The 12,998-nt window shown below is 59.3% G+C and overlaps 1 protein-coding gene and 1 non-coding gene across 2 annotated transcripts in view; both read left to right on the top strand.

The window, feature by feature from the left end:
• Positions 1 to 4,008: 4,008 nt before the first annotated feature.
• On the top strand, positions 4,009 to 4,114 carry LOC132026382 (U6 spliceosomal RNA). The gene has a single exon (XR_009406895.1). It is a non-coding gene; the product is annotated as a U6 spliceosomal RNA (small nuclear RNA).
• A 2,753-nt stretch (positions 4,115 to 6,867) lies between these two features.
• The window catches only part of CHRNB2 (cholinergic receptor nicotinic beta 2 subunit), a 13,500-nt gene continuing 7,369 nt past the window's right edge, over positions 6,868 to 12,998 (top strand). The window contains exons 1-5 of the mRNA XM_059413847.1: positions 6,868 to 6,975; positions 8,336 to 8,481; positions 8,647 to 8,691; positions 9,100 to 9,209; positions 9,988 to 10,888. Of these exons, the coding sequence (XP_059269830.1) occupies positions 6,912 to 6,975; positions 8,336 to 8,481; positions 8,647 to 8,691; positions 9,100 to 9,209; positions 9,988 to 10,888 (1,266 nt within the window). The 5' untranslated portion in view covers positions 6,868 to 6,911. The remainder of the gene's footprint in view (positions 6,976 to 8,335; positions 8,482 to 8,646; positions 8,692 to 9,099; positions 9,210 to 9,987; positions 10,889 to 12,998) is intronic.

The following is a 12,998-nucleotide window of genomic DNA, read 5'->3' as shown; positions in this document are numbered from 1 at the left end:
CCAGCCGCCGGAAGCCGCGCGCCCCTCCCCCTCCGCTTCGGCGGCCCGCCCCGCCCCTCACGTGACCGCGCGGCGCCGGCCCCCCTCACGTGACCTCTCCCTCTCGCCCGCCCCCTGGCGCTCGCCCGCCGCCCTCCGCACGTGACCTAGGGGCTTCGGGCCCGGCGCTTTCGCGGCCTGGGCGCGTGCTTACGCACGTCGTGCGCGCGCGCTCCCGTCGGCCCTGCGGCGCTCCCCTGTCACGTGTCCGGGCGCCGCGTGCGCCCAGGCGCCCCCCCCCCCCCCCCCCCCCCGGCCCCCCCCCCCCGCCCCGGCGTGCACGTCCCGCCCGAGCCTGCGCGCGCGTGGGGGCCTCCCGGCGCCCGTGGGGACCGCGTGGCGGCTGCGGCGGCCGGCGGGGCGACCGCTCGGGGGCGGCCACGGGGGCGCCTGCAGGCTGGTCCCCGCCCCGCTGGCCGCCGGCCGCGTGACCTTGGGCTCGTCCCGCGCCCTCTGAGCCTCAGTTTCCCCGCCTGCGCGGAGGCTCTGGGCCGGCGGTGCGCGCTGCGCCCGCCCCGAGCGACTGCGGGCGGCTGAGCGGAGACGCCGGGGCGGGGTCCGGTCCGTGCCGACCGCGGCGTGCTCGGCCGCTGACCCTCCGCCGCGTGAGCCCCGCGGGCGGGGACGAGCCTGGGGGCCGCGTGGGCTTCCCTCGGGGCCGGGGCGCTTCCGCCGGCCTGAGCGACCGCAGCGGGGCCTGGGCGGCGGCCGCGGCCCCTCGCAGTGGCCCTGGCCCTCGCTGGGGGCGCTGTCACGAGGCCCGGCCGGCCTCCTGCGCCCCGGGGCCCCGGCTTGGCCTGCGGCGGGGCCCGGAGAGCTCTGCCCGCCACGCAGCGCGCCGGCCGGCCGGGTGGCCACCCCCTGCCCCCCGCGCTGAGAGGAGCTGCGCTCTGCCGGGGGCGGGCTGCGGACCCCCGGCCCGGGCTCCTCGTCCCCCGGTCGGCGGCGGCGGCGGGCACGTGGAGCTCGGGGCGTCTGGAGACGCGTCCTGCCCATCCGGGCCGCTTGTCTCCGTGGGGGAGCGCCCAGGGGGGCTCCATGTCCCCTTTGAGTCCGGGGGTGCAGGGGGTGCAGGTCGGTAGCGTGAAAGGCTGTGGTAAGAATCCCACTTCCGAGCTCTTCCCGGGCCAGGGCCTTTCCGGTCCCCCAACAGCCTGGCTAGGTAGGCGCCGGGACCCCGATTTACAGCTGGGGAAGGAGTGGCTGCCCAGGGGCGCGGCCGGTAAGCGGCGTGCCGGGCCTGTCTCCGGTCCGTGACCCTCTGCCCAGCTCGGCCTCCGGCAGGCTCCCTCTGATGCTTTCTCAGGAGGGTCTCACCTAGTTGGACGCCAGGCCTTAACCAAGAAAGCTGCACAGATGCAGCCATTTGGAAAATCCTGAATTCCATATTTATTTGTTTATGGTTAAAAAAAAATTTTTTTTTCATTTTTAGAGAGAGTGGACAAGGGGAGAGGGGCAGAGGGAGACAAGAGAAAATCCTTTAAACAAGCTCCACGCTCAGCCCAGCGCAGAACTGGATCCAGCAGTGAGGTCATGACCTGAACCGAAACCAAGAGTCAGAGCCGTAAGCGGCTGAGGCACCCGGTCACCGCTGAATTGCATATATATATATTTTTTAAGACTGTTTATTTATTTATTTGACAGAGATCACAAGTAGGCAGAGAGGCAGAGAGAGAGAGAGGAGGAAGCAGGCTCCCCACTGAGCAGGGAACCCGATGCGGGACTCGATCCCAGGATCCTGAGATCATGACCTGAGCTGAAGGCAGAGGCTTTAACCCACTGAGCCACCCAGGTGCCCCTGAATTCCGTATCATATAAAGGGTTTTAATAGGAAAAAACAGCCCAACGAGACACTCGCACCGTGTTGCCCAGACTCCGGGTTCCCCAAGGAGGAAACTCAAAGTCATCAGGGAGCGGGGAGCGCCGTCTTCCCCGCCGCGGTGCTGGACGTCGTGGCTCTCAGGCTGGAGAGCCCTGGGCCTAGTGCTGTCCGGGTTCTGCTGAAACGTGGGGGCAGAGGCGTTAGACGTGGACGGAGGTGATGGGTACAGGCCCTGAGTGGACTCTCGGGCGCCAGGGAAGCAGGAGTGAGGGAAACAAGGCCGTGCACTTGGGTGGGGGCACAGGTGGTCCCGGAGGCCCGCAGACTCCCCAGGCTGAGCGCGGATTGGGAGGTCGGGGAGAGCCGGCCCGTCCTCACCTCTCCCTGCCCACCGAGGTGGGGGAAGGAAGGGCCAGAAGGAGCGACGCCGCTGAGGCGGGCAGCGCCTCCGGCCTGGCGGACACTGGAAGCCGGTCCACGGACGTGGGCGTTCCTTGAGGACCGAGGAAGAGCGGCCCCGGCAGGTTACGCGCGGCCTGTGTGGTTGGGCTTCTGCTCCTGCAGCAGGGGTGTGGCGGGGGGGGGGGGGGGGGGTGGGGGGGGGGGGGGGGGGGCATCGGGTGAGGAAACAGGAGAGCAGCGCTGAGAGCGGCGCTCGTGGTGAAGACCGGCAGTTTTGGGGAAGCGCCGGTCAGCGTCCCTGGAGTCCAGGGCAAGGAGAGGGCAGGACACGGGGGGTTGGGAAGAGTCATTCTGGCTGCTCTATGGAGGACGAATTGTCGAGATTTCTGTTTTCTGCAAACGGGCTTGTGTTCTCAGAGTGAGCAGATGCCCTGTCCGGGCGGCAGGGAGCGGCCCTCTCCCTGCACTTGCTCACGGGAGCCGGAGAGGCCCTGGGGAGCCGGTGACTCCTGGCACATAGGACAGGCTCCTGCCACCACCGCTGGTACTCGCTGGGTCCCGCCCTCAGGAGCGCAGGGTCATGGGCGAAGGGCAGATAGATGTGGTCAACTGTAATAGCTGACGAACACAGGTCTCGGGCTCACAGCGGTCAGGGCCTTGAAGGGCGATACCCGTCAGGGGTAACTCCCAGAAAGGAAGGTGAAGAAGTTACTTCGGTGGAGACAGAGGACAGTTTGAAAGAACCGATGCGGGGCTCGATGGGTTTGCGGGGCCCCAAAGCAGGAGACGAGGAAGAAGGGCTCGGGGGAGGGGCAGGCAAGGGGAGGGCTGGGCGTAGGCAGGACTGTCCGGCGCTCAGCAGAGGCCGGGTGTGTTCATGTTGTGAAAATTCAGTCGTACACTTGTAATTTATGTGTGTTTTGTGTGCCATATCTGAGTGCACACAAGTTTGGAGATACACGAGACCCACCTGTCTACGTAGGCATCTGCTATATAGATATATATCTATCCTCTGTAGATGTTGTTTTGTGCTTAATAAGCAAATCATTTTATTTTTTAATAAAAATATCTTTTTAATGTATAAATTAGATATTTATATGGTAAGTGTGTTAACAGTCTTTTCCTCTAGGAGGTAGGACCATGAATCTTTTTTACTTTGTTTTGCTAATTTGTGTTTTCCAGGTGGTTTTCATGAGTATGTATTACTCTGGTAATAGTTTTTAACAGTTAAGTAGTTTTTAAATTTAAAGTAATTTGAGATGCCTGGTTGTTTCAGTCAGTAAAGCATCTGCCTTAGGCTCAGGTCATGACCCTGAGGTCCTGGGATCGAACCCCATGTTGGGCTTCTTGCTGAGCAGGGAGCCTGCTGCTCCCCCTGCCTCCTGCTCCCCCTGCTTGTGCTCTTTCTCTGGCAAATAAAGGAATAAAATCTTAAAAAAAAAAAAAGTAAATAAAGGAAAGCAGCATTAATTATAGTGTCTCCCAAGAGAAAAAGTTCCTTACCATCAGAGACAATGAGAGTGCACCCACAGAACTGCTCGCCTTTTTGCCTCAGGGCTGACCCTTCTAGATCTGTCCATCACCCTGCATGGTTTTGGCCCTGTTCTCTCTCCCTGACTGCCTTTCTTTCTGGTGGGGGTGGGAGGACTGTGTGTGGGAGACATGAGGGAGAGAGGTCCCACTCTCCTGGGCACCAGTGGTTGTACTCAGAGGACCTCTGCCGAGCCGGAATTAAGCTTGAAGGGGAGCTCGCTTCTCAGCACATAGACTGAATTTGGATCGATACACAGAAGATGCGCATGGCCCCTGTGCAAGGCTCACCTGCGAATTCATGAAGCATTTCACATTTTACTTAAAAATAAAATGAAAAACTGGGAGCAAAAGCTGGGGAATCTGAGAAGACAGAGACCAAGGGAAGCAGCGCAGGGCTTCAAGCAAGCACAGGACCCTCGGTGCTGGTCCGTCAGCCCAGAAATAAGCTACTTTGGAGAGATTTTCTTAAGAGGACACTCACAGCCTTCCTCAGTCACCCCGCATCCACCAAGAGAAAAATCCGAGTTCTAAGTACATCTTCGTGCACAGCTCCCTGGCCCTCTTGCTGAGGACTTTGAAAGACCTTTAAGCCACCTTGTCTTGCCGACTTCCTCCTCTCGGAAATCTCGGTTTCGGCTGCATTTTCCGCAGAAGCTTGGGCGCTCCGACTCTCCCCCCCTTGTAGCACCTTGTCCACATCCCCATCACACTGAGCAGTGAGCCTTTGCCGACAAACTGTGCCCTCTTTATCGCCCAGGTGCTTTGATCACTGTATCCTCAACACGTGTACATCCTTGAAAAGCAGCAGATACTCAGCCAACATCGATCCGGGCTGTTGAAGCTGGGTCTTAATGGAATGCTTGCACACATTTCTTCTCTTTTCTTCCCTCCCCTAAATGTTTTATTTACTTATTTGAGAGAGAGAGAGAGACAGTGAGAGAGAGAGCATGAGCGAGGAGAAGGTCAGAGAGAGAAGCAGACTCCCTGCGGAACCGGGAGCCCGATGCGGGACTCGATCCCGGGACTCCAGGATCATGACCTGAGCTGAAGGCAGTCGTCCAACCAACTGAGCCACCCAGGCTCCCTCTTCTCTTTTCTTTAAGGCTTTATTCTCCATGCCTTTCCTCGCTTCCAAGATTTAATTCTCAGGAGATTGTTACACATAGGCATTGGTCCTGGAGCCTGTGGTGCAGGTCTGTGCCCACTGCCACGTGCATCACGGGCCGCTGGCCACCCACTTCTTTTCTGGTACTTGTCTTGTTTTCACCCTTCAATATCAGGAACTGAGGACGTGTTAAATGTTTCTTTTAGTTGAGTTTTAATTTTTTTTTAAATAGTTTCTTGGATTTATTTATTTATTTTGGATTACTTACGTATTTAATTTTTTTTTACAATAAACACAGAGCATATTTGTAACGAAAATAAACTCAAAATCAAAAATTTATAAAAGACCATGCAGTGTAAAGCCAATGTGTAAGCCTGAGAGTAAAAGGCAACAGCTGATTAAAGCATCAAGTATTAGCTGATAAGAAGAAAGGGTTATAAAGGACACGGGCCGTTATGGACACAGCAGCTAATACTTGGTAGAGAGAAAGTAGTCATTTGTTGTGTCAAGGCAGTGGGCTGGTGGAGGGGCTTTTTCTTGGAAACCATGACCTCGGTAACATTTTACTTTAAAGAAAAATAAATATCCTGATTTCCTTAAATCTTAAATTAAACCACAGTATAATTCATGTCCAAATGAGTGTGATGATACTGGGTATTGAAGAAGGTTTAGCCGAACTTTAAAAGGAATTTTTCCATACAGAGTAGAAGACATCAGGCCTACACTAGCCCCTTTCCTTCTTTGTGGAGCCTTCATGACAAGCCTGGCGCCGTTCTGGTTCAGGACCTGGCCACAGAGGCAACCACTGCTTTAGCGTGGTTCCTTCAGCCATTGGACACTGTTTGCAAACAGCAGAGCACTTGTCTTAGTCCTTGGACAGATACAGCTTCCTTGAGGAAATGACATTTCTGTCAAATGTTCAAAGTTGACTAGTTGAGGGGAAACAGGTGACAAGAGAGTCGAGGGAACAGCATGTTAAAACTCCCCGGACTGTGGGGGATGGGGCAGGGGTGGGGCAGGGATGGGGCAGGTAGTGTCTGTGGTCTGGCAGGCCTCAGTGGAAGCTGGAGCGTGGATGGGCGGAGTGATAAGGCTGCTTGAGTCAAGAGTCTTGGCTATAAGTGACAAAAATCCACCCAAGAGAGAAGGGAGGACTTAATTGGCTTTCATGGTCAAAGATGTCATTGAGTCGTGAACCCTCTGGCTCATGTGAGCTCTCCTCTGGGTTAGCTTCGTTCTGGGGCCTCTGAGAAATGGTCCTCTGCTCCCTTCGTTGCACAGAAGCCAGAGACTGGAGTGGAAGGGAGGGGGCAGAGCCACTTACCCTTCCAGCGTCGAAGGCTGCCCTCTCTTCAGCACCCCCCCCCCCCAGGAAGGAAGGTTGGCCTTCGGGGGAGTCCGTGGAGGTGGGGACAGGTCCCGAGAAGGGGACAGGTGACGGATTCCGTTTCCGGACTCCAGAGCTGTTTGCTTTTGAGAAACAGCAAACCCACAGCCCCTCTCTCTTTCCGGAAAAGCCTAAAAGGCCTTCTCCAGCGGCGTCCTAGCCTTCCAAGGAAGCGGGAGCCCCAGAAACTGCTCCCGACGCCCGCCCCACACTCGGGCCCTCGGCCCCCCTGCGCTGAGCGGGTCGTGACCTATTTGTCTTACTGGCTCGGCTTCTTCCCGCCCTTCTCAGTCCTTCAGGTCCTGCCCCAACTTCGGGGCTCCAGGACGCCCCCGTCCGGTGACCCGCTGAGCAACGAACGTCCCACCCAGGGACCCCCTTTTTTCCTGGGCTTCAGCGCTTCCGCCTCCGGGGCGGAGTCTCCTCCCTCTCCCCGTCCGCGTTGTGTTCCCTGGAAGGGCAGCCGGGAACGCGTCCGCCGGCTCCGGCCGGGGCGAGCGAGAAGCCGGCCCCCTCCCGCCGCCCGCCGCCGCCCCGCCCCGCCGCGCCGCACCCCGCGAGCGCAGGACCCTCCGGCGGCGCGGGCGCGGCTTCAGCACCGCGGACAGCGCCCCGCCCGCGGCATGGCCCCGCGCTCCGGCCCCGCGGCGCTGCTGCTGGGCTTCGGCCTCCTCGGGCTGCGCGCGGGTAAGGACCCCGCTCCAGGCCGCAAGGGGGACCCCCAGAGGTGGACGAGCCTGCAGGGGGACGCCAGGGCGACCGCGCAGGGATGAGGACATCCCGGAAGGAGTAGGCGATGCAAGGAAGCAAGCGCGATCCGGGCAATGGCGGTGGGAGGGCGTGGGCTTGGGGAGGGACGGGAGAGGGGGTCTCCGCAGGCTTTCTGGGGTGGCAGGAGGGCTCACTCTGCGACCGGATGCCATCTGACTTCCGTGAAACATGATCTCCAGAACTCTACCTGGATGGGCACCCTCCCTCGGCATCATTTCCTGTGTCCTACATTGTAGCCTCCCGATTCTGGCCACTCCACAGGGGCAAGACAGGAAGGGGAGAAAAGTGGCTTCTCAGCTCTCTTGTAGGGTGGGAGGGAAGGCTTGGAAGGGAAGGTGCTCTGCCAGGCTGAGGACCACCAGGAAGGAGCTCTGAGGGCTGGGGGTACATCTGTGCAGAGCCGTAGGAGAGAGAGTCTGTGCAGGGGCGGGTACAACGGGCTTGTGCAGCTAAACGAGCTTCCCACACCCGCACGCCATCTCACAGGAGGTGGGCTCCCCATGTGTGGAATTTGGGGCTGGATACATGTTCAGATCCACAGCACAGGCAGCCCAGCCATCCACTCCAATCCAGTGCCTGTGAAGGTGGGTGTGGAGTGGGGTCACAGCCCATATCACAAGTGGAAGTGCATAACGTTACTTGTGTACAGAGATGGACCTAGCTGAGGTGGGGCACCTTCCCCACCATCCCAAACCCTCCTTGAACTACAGGGACTTTTTAGGAGAAGCCACGAAAACAAGAAATCTCAAGTCTAGGGGCCACCTGGGTGCTCAGTTGTTTAAGTGTCTGCCTTCAGCTAGGGTTATGATCCCAGGGTCCTGGGATCAAGCCCCGCATCAGGCTCCCTGCTTGGTGGGGAGCCTGCTTCTCCCTCTCCCACTCCCAGTGCTTGTGTTCCCTCTCTTGCTATGTCTCTGTCAAAATCTTAAAAAAAAAAAAAAAAAAAAAAAAAAGGAAAAGAAATCTCAAGTCTTTTGAAACCACAGCCTGAGAGCTTGCAGGAAGAGTGGGTCTCCACTAATCCTTATAGAGTGGACTTTTAGTCTGGACACATCTGTGTGAGGCTGTCTGGTCTCCCTGGCTGATGATCTCAGAGAAGAATTTCTCTCTGCGGGGCCCTCATGGGATAACTGAAGCATTTTGCTGTATCTTTAGGGATGGAGTGGTGGGAAGCTCCTGTTTTGGCCTGGTTGCCCCACTTGCCTAAGGAGAATGGGATGCTAGGTGGGTCTTCCTTGCCTACTTCCTTCATCCTGCCTCCCGCCCCCCTGCCCAGGAGTCTGGGGTACAGATACAGAGGAGCGCCTGGTGGAACACCTCCTGGACCCCTCCCGGTACAACAAGCTCATCCGCCCGGCCGTCAATGGCTCTGAGCTAGTGACTGTGCAGCTCATGGTGTCTCTGGCCCAGCTCATTAGTGTGGTGAGTGCAGGTCCCAAACTCTGCCCAGCTGCTGAGGTCAGAAAAGCCAGAATTACCTCTCTGGAGCCCCCCGGTTCAGGGAGGTATGGGAAGGATCGTGGGTGAGTGGCTGGGGCGGGCCTGCAGGCCGGGCGGCCTTCTCAACAGCTTCTCTTCTTCCTGTAGCACGAGCGGGAGCAGATCATGACCACAAATGTCTGGCTGACCCAGGTTAGTGCTCGTCCTGCCCCAGTCTGCACCCCTGGTCTGCTCTTCCCTCCTTGGGTTTTTTGCATGTGCTTTCCCGTCTTTCAATCTCCTCAAAAAAGGCAGAAAGGTACAGACTCTGGAGAGCCAAACAACTGGCCCGGAAGCGTGGTGCTTCCACTCACCGGCTGTGACTCGGACCATGTTAATCTCTACGAGATTCGTTTTCTTATTGGTAAAATGTAGATTCTAATACCTTGGTTTAGATGTGCAAATTAAATGAGAAAGTATCTTGCCAGCCACATCTGCTGGGCAGAGAAGTCACTGTGGGGAGGGGATGGATGTTCAAAGCCTCCTCCAGCCAGAACCACCCCCCCCCCATCCTTGACCCTGAGCCTCAGCTTTGTAAGGTTCCCTCTCTCCCATTCCCAGGAGTGGGAGGACTATCGGCTCACCTGGAAGCCCGAGGAGTTTGACAACATGAAGAAAGTTCGGCTCCCGTCCAAACACATCTGGCTCCCAGATGTAGTTCTGTACAACAAGTAGGTGGCCTTGGAGCGGTGGGAAGGCCGGAGGAGACCACAGGAGTGCTCTGGGAGGGATGGGGTCTTAGGGAAAGTAAATGAGCTCATGCAGTGGGGCAGGAGGGGCTTGTTGCTGGCACAGACACAATCACTATGCAGGAGACAGACCCAGATTAGTGAGGTGTAATGTGGAGAACCCAAAGGACTCCAGGGTGATTTGGGCCATGGCCAGTCCCCTCCCCTCCAAATCCGAGTCCCACTGTTGGGAGCAGCAGTGGGATATAGACAAGGATTGACAGCCCCAGGGCCCTGTTGATTCAGGAATAGGCTTTCCTGGAGGATTGTTCAGGATCAAAACTTGGAGGCCCCAGTGTCTCCTTTGGGTTCCATCGCCTTTCCTGCAAAAATCCCATCTCCTTCAAGATCCCCTACCACTAGAGGGTGCCTTTCCTGCTCCGGCTGCACCTGTCCCCCTCATTGCTTGGGGCTCCTTACTCTGGCTCTCCCTGGCTCTCCCAACTTCTCCGCCAGCCTCGGGGAGCAACCAGCTTGCACAGTGCATGACAAGCAGCAGGTGTGCCCATCACCCACCCTCCTCTGCTTCCAAAAGGCCTCGGGGACCTCCTGACCACTAACTCACCCAGTTCCCCCTCTTGCGCAATTCCTGCCCCACCTCTCCATGCTCCTGGACGCTTACCCTCAGACCTGGCTCTCCTCTCCTCCCGCTCAGCGCTGGGTGGACGGGTGGGGCGCAGGAACAGCGTCACCAGCGCTGACCCTGCTCGTCCCTCGCCAGTGCTGACGGCATGTACGAGGTGTCCTTCTATTCCAACGCCGTGGTCTCCTACGACGGCAGCATCTTCTGGCTGCCGCCCGCCATCTACAAGAGCGCCTGCAAGATCGAGGTGAAGCACTTCCCGTTCGACCAGCAGAACTGCACCATGAAGTTCCGCTCGTGGACCTACGACCGCACGGAGATCGACCTGGTGCTCAAGAGTGACGTGGCCAGCCTGGACGACTTCACCCCCAGCGGCGAGTGGGACATCGTGGCGCTGCCCGGCCGGCGCAACGAGAACCCGGACGACTCCACGTACGTGGACATCACGTACGACTTCGTCATCCGCCGCAAGCCGCTCTTCTACACCATCAACCTCATCATCCCGTGCGTGCTCATCACCTCGCTGGCCGTCCTGGTCTTCTACCTGCCGTCCGACTGCGGCGAGAAGATGACGCTGTGCATCTCCGTGCTGCTGGCGCTCACCGTCTTCCTGCTGCTCATCTCCAAGATCGTGCCGCCCACCTCCCTGGACGTGCCGCTCGTCGGCAAGTACCTCATGTTCACCATGGTGCTCGTCACCTTCTCCATCGTCACCAGCGTGTGCGTGCTCAACGTGCACCACCGCTCGCCCAGCACGCACACCATGGCGCCCTGGGTCAAGGTCGTCTTCCTGGAGAAGCTGCCCGCGCTGCTCTTCATGCAGCAGCCGCGCCACCGCTGCGCCCGCCAGCGCCTGCGTCTGCGGCGGCGCCAGCGCGAGCGCGAGGCGGGCGCCCTCCTCTTCCGGGAAGCCCCCGGGGAGTCGTATTCCGGGCCCGCGCGCGGCGGGCCGGGGGCGGGCGGCTGCGGCCTCCGCGCGGCGGTGGACGGCGTGCGCTTCATCGCGGACCACGTGCGCAGCGAGGACGACGACCAGAGCGTGAGTGCGCGTGGCGCGCGAGGCTGTCGCGAGTGCGGGGCGCGGCCGCTGTGGCCTCCGCGGGCTTCCAGGAGGCGGAGCCGCGGGGGCTGGGGCGGCGGGACGCGGAGGCGGCTTTGGGAGTGGCCACGACCCCGAGAGGCCCAACCCCCGCGGTCCCCTCCCCTCCCCCCGAGTCTGCGCTGGTGGCTGGTGGTCGCAGTTCCCGGCACAAAGGGCTCTGGGGCGGGGGGTCCCTCGCGCGCCCCACGAGGGCCGGATTTGGGGGCGGTCGAAGGTGGGTGGGGGCAGAGGCGCACGTCCACACCCCCTTTCTGCGCCTTTGGGACGGCCAGGTGAGATCGTTTTGGAGGAGGGACAGGTGGAGGCGGAGGGGGGTTCCCAGAGCCGCGGAGCGGGGGACGCGGGAGCCCCGGGCCAGCATACCTGCCGCCCCAGGCTGAGGCGAGGCCGTGGTCGCCATGGCGACAGGCCAGGTTTCCACGGGGATGCAGCCCTGTTCCCTTCCGGGGGTGAGGGAGGGCGGCTCCAGCGCTGCCGCCGGTGGTGGGGCTGGGGGCTTCAGAGCCTGGCGCGTCCGTGGGGCTGGGGGCTTCAGAGCCTGGCGCGTCCGTTCCAGGGACGGCAGAGCTGGGGGCGTCCGGAGCCAGGGCTCCGCCAGCGACAGGTCGGTGCGCGGAGGGCAGGACCAGGCCCGGGGAGACGCCCCCGCCCCCCCTGCCGCAGCCCTCTTGGGGCTCCGGGCTTCGGTAGTCCCTGCTCTGTGCTCAGTGCTCGGGGGTCCGTGCAGTGGCAAACGTGGACGCTGCACTGGCAGCTCCGACTTCGCCGGTCCACGCCGCAGTGCTCCATCTGCAGCCCCACCGCCGGCTGGCTTCCCCTGCGGTCCCCCCGACTTAAGGTAAATGGCCTCACGGTCCACCCAGGGGTTCAGACCAAACACCTGGAGTGCTTCTGGACTCTTGTCCCTCTCACCTCCACCACCGCCCACGTCCCGCTCTTCAGGAGATTCTCTCTTCTCCCCAGCTCTCCAGGCTGCTCCCCTGGGCGTGGGCACGCCCCTCCCCAGCTCTTCCTGGCCCCAGGCACAGTCTCCTGAGCCAGCTCTGTCATCCAACCACGCTGTCTCCTCACCTTGTGCCTGCCCTCCCTGGCTCAGGTCACTGGGTCCCCCGCCGTCTGGTCTAAGCAAGCAAAGCCTTGTGTGCCTCAGGATGTGCGCATGTCAGTCTCATTTCCCTTTTCAAAAGCTGTTATTGCTGGGGCTCCTGGGGGCTCTGTCGGTTAAGTGTCCGACTCTTGATGTCGCTCGGGTCATGATGTCAGGGTTGTGGGGTGGACCCCGCCCTGGTCTCTGCTCAGCGGGCCATCTGCTCGAGATGCTTCCCTCCCCTTCCCCCCCTTCCCTCACCCCTGCTCGCTCTCAAATAGATAATTTTTTTCAAATATTGTTACTGTTAATATTTGCTCCCGGGTGTGGGCACAGGGTGCAGAGTTCGTGACCCTTTATCCTGAATGTTTCAGTGTGTCTGTCCCCAGAATAGGGATGTTGTCTTGCATATCCAGGATCAGTGATCAAATCCAGGAAATTCAACATCCATATAACATCTTTAACTGATATAAAATCCATATTACAAGTTTTCCAGGGGCGCCGGGGTGTCTCAGATGGTGAAGCGTCTGCCTTTGGCTCAGGTCATGATCTCAGGGTCCTGGGATCGAGTCCCGTGTTGGTCTCCCAGGCTCAGTGGGGGGCCTGCTTCTCCCTCTCCCTTAACCCCTACTCATGCTCCTTCTCTCTCAAATGAATAAGTAAAATCTTAAAAAAGGTTTTCCAGGTTTTGGGGCACTTGGGTGGTGCAGTCGGTTAAGCATTCAGATCTTGGTTTTGGCTCAGGTCGTGATGTCAAGGTCATGAGTTGGAGCCCCACATGTGGCTCTGTGGCAGCTTGGGGTCGGCGTGAGATTCTTCCCTCTGTCCCCCGCCCCTGCCGTGCACCCGCTCTGTCTTTCTCAAATAAGGAAATCTTTTTTTTATTTTATTTTATTTTATTTTATTTTTTTTAAAGATTTTATTTATTTACTTGAGAGAGAGACAGTGAGAGAGAGCATG

The sequence above is a fragment of the Mustela nigripes genome, chromosome 10 (genome assembly GCF_022355385.1).
Source record: "Mustela nigripes isolate SB6536 chromosome 10, MUSNIG.SB6536, whole genome shotgun sequence".
NCBI classification, from domain to species: Eukaryota; Metazoa; Chordata; class Mammalia; order Carnivora; family Mustelidae; genus Mustela; species Mustela nigripes.
This window is presented reverse-complemented; position numbering and strand designations above follow the sequence as displayed.